The sequence below is a fragment of the Schistocerca nitens genome, chromosome 3, assembly GCF_023898315.1.
Source record: "Schistocerca nitens isolate TAMUIC-IGC-003100 chromosome 3, iqSchNite1.1, whole genome shotgun sequence".
NCBI lineage: Eukaryota > Metazoa > Arthropoda > Insecta > Orthoptera > Acrididae > Schistocerca > Schistocerca nitens.
The window spans coordinates 791,399,426-791,405,425 of record NC_064616.1 but is presented as its reverse complement, the minus strand read 5'-3'; the positions used below and the strand labels follow the sequence as shown (position 1 = coordinate 791,405,425).

At 39.6% G+C, this 6,000-nt stretch overlaps 1 protein-coding gene across 2 annotated transcripts in view; it reads left to right on the top strand.

Annotated features, from left to right (window-relative positions):
• The first annotated feature begins 3,051 nt into the window (after window positions 1-3,051).
• The window catches only part of LOC126248807 (mothers against decapentaplegic homolog 3-like), a 227,432-nt gene continuing 224,483 nt past the window's right edge, over window positions 3,052-6,000 (top strand). The window contains exon 1 of one of the 2 annotated variants that reach the window (XM_049950209.1): window positions 3,052-3,704. In XM_049950209.1, coding sequence (XP_049806166.1) covers window positions 3,508-3,704 — 197 coding nt within the window. In that variant the 5' untranslated portion in view covers window positions 3,052-3,507. The remainder of the gene's footprint in view (window positions 3,705-6,000) is intronic. The other variant, XM_049950208.1, reaches the window with a different exon arrangement.

Below are 6,000 nucleotides of genomic sequence, written 5' to 3'. Positions count from 1 at the left end.
CTGCGCAGCATTTGTGCACCGCCGCCGTCAGTGTCAGCCAGTTTGCCGTGGCATACGGAGCTCCATCGCAGTCTTTAACACTGGTAGCATGCCGCGACAGCGTGGACGTGAACCGTATGTGCAGTTGACGGACTTTGACCGAAGGCGTATAGTGGGCATGCGGGAGGCCGGGTGGACGTACCGCCGAATTGCTCAACACGTGGGGCGTGAGGTCTCCACAGTACATCGATGTTGTCGCCAGTGGTCGGCGGAAGGTGCACGTGCCCGTCGACCTGGGACCGGACCGCAGCGACGCACGGATGCACGCCAAGACCGTAGGATCCTACGCAGTGCCGTAGGGGCCGCACCGCCACTTCCAAGCAAATTAGGGACACTGTTGCTCCTGGGGTATCGGCGAGGACCATTCGCAACCGTCTCCATGAAGCTGGGCTACGGTCCCGCACACCGTTAGGCCGTCTTCCGCTCACGCCCCAACATCGTGCAGCCCGCCTCCAGTGGTATCGCGACAGGCGTGAATGGAGGGACGAATGGAGACGTGTCGTCTTCAGCGATGAGAGTCGCTTCTGCCTTGGTGCCAATGATGGTCGTATGCGTGTTTGGCGCCGTGCAGGTGAGCGCCACAATCAGGACTGCATACGACCGAGGCACACAGGGCCAACACCCGGCATCATGGTGTGGGGAGCGATCTCCTACACTGGCCGTACACCACTGGTGATCGTCGATGGGACACTGAATAGTGCACGGTACATCCAAACCGTCATCGAACCCATCGTTCTACCATTCCTAGACCAGCAAGGGAACTTGCTGTTCCAACAGGACAATGCACGTCCGCATGTATCCCGTGCCACCCAACATGCTCTAGAAGGTGTAAGTCAACTACCCTGGCCAGCAAGATCTCCGGATCTGTCCCCCATTGAGCATGTTTGGGACTGGATGAAGCGTCGTCTCACGCGGTCTGCATGTCCAGCACGAACGCTGGTCCAACTGAGGCGCCAGGTGGAAATGGCATGGCAAGCCGTTCCACAGGACTACATCCAGCATCTCTACGATCGTCTCCATGGGAGAATAGCAGCCTGCATTGCTGCGAAAGGTGGATATACACTGTACTAGTGCCGACATTGTGCATGCTCTGTTGCCTGTGTCTATGTGCCTGTGGTTCTGTCAGTGTGATCATGTGATGTATCTGACCCCAGGAATGTGTCAATAAAGTGTCCCCTTCCTGGGACAATGAATTCACGGTGTTCTTATTTCAATTTCCAGGAGTGTATATGTCGAACCAAACATAGTGGCCAGATTGATAGCTACTTTCTTACAATTTTCATATTTTTCTGAAACATGTTTACCCCAAAATTCTTCAGTGGATACAGTTTCATACATTTGCAAAGAAATATCTTCTTGCAAGTCAATTATCTCTACTTGAACTGAAGACTTTGAAATGCTGAACAACTTAGCAGCCACATCAGTCCATTCTTGCGATGCATCAACGTCATAAGGAAATTTTAGGAATTGAGACAGCTTTCCAATTTCCACTCTGATCTCTTTGACTAAAACGACAGGTTTGGAATGGTTTAACTGTCTAGGGTTCTATTGGTCGAGCGTGATTTGTTTTGAACTCCATCAACTTTATGAAAATTCAAAAAATGGTTTGAGGGCACTGTTTTAACAACATTTAAGACTACATCATCTTTGTCAATGTTTGATATAAAATTATCTATACAGGCGTTCTGGCTCTGAGCACTATGGGACTTAACTTCTGAGGTCATCAGTCCCCTAGAACTTAGAACTACTCAAACCTAACTAACCTAAGGACATCACACACATCCATGCCCGAGGCAGGATTCGTACCTGCGACCGTAGCGGTCGCGCGGTTCCGGACTGTAGCGTCTAGAACCGCTCGGCCACTCTTGCCGGCCAGGCGTTTTGCCTGGTAGGCTTATAGTTAAGGCAATTGTAACTGTATGACTTGAGGGTATCTAGCAGTAATCTACTTTTAGAATTTCGCACCATCACATCTATATTAATGTCACCAAATATTAAAATTTTATGATTCTTATATCTAAGGAAATACACAAAGAGATTATCTACATGTTTGGCAATAACATTGGCACCAGTTTTGGGGACACAGTACATAGATACTACGACAATCTTGCTTTTTGGGAAGTAAACAGCAGCAATTTCAATGTCTCCTTCATGCACTAAATCCTTGAGGTCTGTTATCTTAACTGTATGTTTAAGATCACTTTTCATTAGTATTTACACTCCTCCATTTTCCATAACTGATCTAAAACAAGCAATCAAAAATTTAAAACCAACAGGAGTGTACATCGTGGATCCATGTGCTTTAAGTCAGTGGTCATTTAGGCACAGAATATCACAGAACAAGTCTTCTAAAACTAGTTCAAGTTCATACAGTTTATTTCTCACTGACTGTATGTTTATATGAAAGAAGAACAGATGATCACAGTCTTCTTTTGATTGTAGTAGAGGTTTCTCCTAATCCTCATAATCTAACTTTATAGTTAATGGTAGTGGTGGTTAAGTATTGCACAAACAAAAAGTATGTCCGAATGTTAGGCAGACTTTAAGAAATACGTGTATTTCTAGTCGGATGGTGGTGTGGGGGAGGATATTTTTTTCCCCGTCGGCATCAGAAGTCCTCTACACCTGCCTGCGTATGCACATAAGAGAATAAGACTAAAACACAGATAGATCTTAGTATTCATATCCTTTACTTAGGGTGTAGCCGAAGCTACAGTTGTGTACTTAAACTATCCTTTGCGGATACTGCTCCGAGAGTTAACCAGTTTTGGACCAGTTCAGTGAAGAATTATTCACAACATTCAACCGTATATTTTTGATAACGTTTCATAGCCATTAAGTGGATCCTGTTTTCGTAGTCAATGGATCGCGATAACCACAAAGCGAGGCAACAATGATTTGTCATACGTCTCTCAAGGTGCATAACATGACCCATAACGCATTTCTACATCTGTATGTGAAAACTTCTTTCTTTACGAGGAACTTTAATCACAATGTATTTTTAAATATGGATCATATAACCAAAGTACCGTGCTGTTTGTCACAGTGAAAGTTCGTGTTTATGCAAAAACAATTAGGGCCAATTTCAGTTTGTCAATGTTGGCTGTATGTTTTGCTGCCAATCGTCTGTTAGTAAGCTAAGGCAGAAGGTGTAGGCTGTAGTGTATATTTTCGTGTGTTGAGAGGGTAGATGCGTGTTGCTGGAAAAAGAACCAGTGCTGCGAAAGACTGTTGTTTTTTTTCTTCTTTTTTTTCTACGGTCGCGTTCACAATTCGTTTTTGTTGTATCTCTTACGCACTATAAATAAACCACTTGTCGAATTTAGTTTGTGTCACAGTAATGCATTTATTTTATGCAAAAATGTTTCATAAAATAACGTGAATGCAGGATATGCCTGATGACATTTGTTCCGCGGTGTTGATTAGAAACACAAGTTTGGAATTCCGACACCAGGACCGAGTGTGACTATGACGTCTATGCTCCCGTTTACACCTCCAATTGTGAAAAGATTATTAGGGTGGAAGAAAGGGGAAGGCGAGGATAAGTGGAGCGAGAAAGCAGTGAAAAGTTTAGTGAAGAAACTGAAAAAGACAGGAGGATTGGAAGAACTCGAGAAAGCAATTACAACACAAGACATCAATACCAGATGCATCACCATCCCTAGGTAAGTATAGCCGAGAAAGTTTCAGTTACAGAATATGACTTACAAACAACATATAACTTGTGAAGTCTTCAGCAATCGTGTCGCAATTGAGAAATTTTCTGTTTTCGGTACTTTTCTCATAATTTGTTTATAAATGCCAAACAATCTTTCTGAAGTAAAACGTGACTTTTTAACTCCTTCGTCGTCTCTTTGAAGGTACTACTTGATCGCTTGTAGATAGTAAATCTCTAAGCTATCTGCCCCTCAGACTACTTTAAAGGTTCTTGTTATTTGTGGACTGTGAAGTGTATTTACAAAATTCACTGGATGCTGTAAGCCCTCTCCACCCTTACGCTCATAAAACTCGATGTTTGGACGGCATTGTAAAAGAAAAAAAATAAATTATTCATTTTATTTTGCAGTTGAACACAATACAGTTTATATTATTGTTACTACTTGGAACTTGTGCACTATATTATCATGCTGTAACAGATCTCTCTAAAATGTTCTTTGACAATTGTACTCAATAACTCTACTACCGAAAATATCCTTGTATATTAATAGATCCAAGTAAAGAACAGAAGAGCATGCCATCCATAAAGATAGTATAATGTGTATGTATTTGAGTAAACTGTCTATTGTATCATTCAAACACATGTACAATTGTCACAAACGGATTGTAATTACCACGAGGGAAGTGTCATGGGATGTATGCTAGAAATTAGGTAAGCATAATGTACTAATGAAGGTTTTGAATTTTGGTTTAAAAATCTAGTATGAGATACTAAAAACTGATCATATGTTGTGTTATTTTGAAATGGAAGATAGCATGTTTCATTGATTACATTAAACACTGTGTTTAGAGAGGCTCCAAAAAGAAATATTCATGCTTTATACATTAATTGTGTCACCTACATGTACTGCATTGATATCGGAAAGGGATATAGTGATCAATAAGAAATTTATTCTCTTATCATTGTGCTTCTTAAAATCAAACAAATAACCAAAACTGTGGTAACACAACAAAAATTGTTTGTTTAAGCTTAAACAATATCTTCATTAAGACAGATTTTCCATGTTTGGAAGGATGAAGGAATATCTACTGTATAATAGTGTAGGACCTTTGTGTCTTGTGCATCGTAATGAAGTGTTTATAGTACAGATGCAACAAAGGTTCCATAAATTCATAAACCAGAATTGAGTTTTTGCATACAAGTGTTATGCATCACAACTCTTGTTATACTGGCATGCTGCTATATTTCTCTATTTATTTCTAAGTGTTTAGTGTTAGTGAATTTCATATTATTTGTTGTTTAAAAGCTGAGAGATGTTGCAATTTATTTTATAAAAGGGGGCATTTGTGGCTTTGATGTTTTCCGTAAATGTGATCCTGTAACCTGGAAGACATTACAAAGTGTAAGACTAAAATAAATTGGTCCAGTAAAGAGTCCCATTATTGCTCATAAATGTCAATTTCAGTGTGAAGTTTTTGAATTGATTGATTATTTATTCATCCTATTGAGTATATCAGTACATTTTTGTACAGTTTGTATGGGATGTGTAGGATGTGTCATTGCAAAATAAACATAAATATGAGGGAGAGATCAACTATTTACAAAATGAACAAACATAACAAAGTTTGTAATATCTAAAAAATTAAAATGTTTGTAGTCATATGAATTCTGGTTTGTGGGCTACAGCATGCAGACCCTAAATAGCTATGCTTAAGGTACATATACACAAACAAATTATATGAATTTAAAGCGTTGGAACTTTGTTTCTAGAAATTCTTTATAGAGTTTATGCTAAGAGACATAAGGCATGTAAAATTTCATAATATTGACATCAGTGACACATTACTACTGGTAATGTGACAATTATGTATGCATAAACTTTTTAACCAACCATTTATTACAACTTACTACAACAGTAAATAGTCAGAACTTTGTCACTTAAATGTGATTTCTCCTACACTTTTAGCGAGTAGTATGCTTTTTTCGTAAACCACTGCAAAAATAATTTTAAATGTACTGTAGGGAACAGAATGAACAGCTTTCAGAAGTCTATTGAAAAATCTGGGGCCTAGCAAGAAATGGTATAAATAAAGTATTTTTCGATGTAACATTAATTTCTTTCGTTGATCTAATGGAAATCGGGTCTTTTTGGATATAGTTATATGATTTGATATCTGCTTGGTTTTTTTTTCTGATAATTTTGTTATTGAGTGGGAAGCTCTATAACTAACTTTTGCTTCTTGTGTTATAAAAGTGACAATTGAAGTTTTTCTGTAGGAACTCTAAATGACGAATGGTGAAAC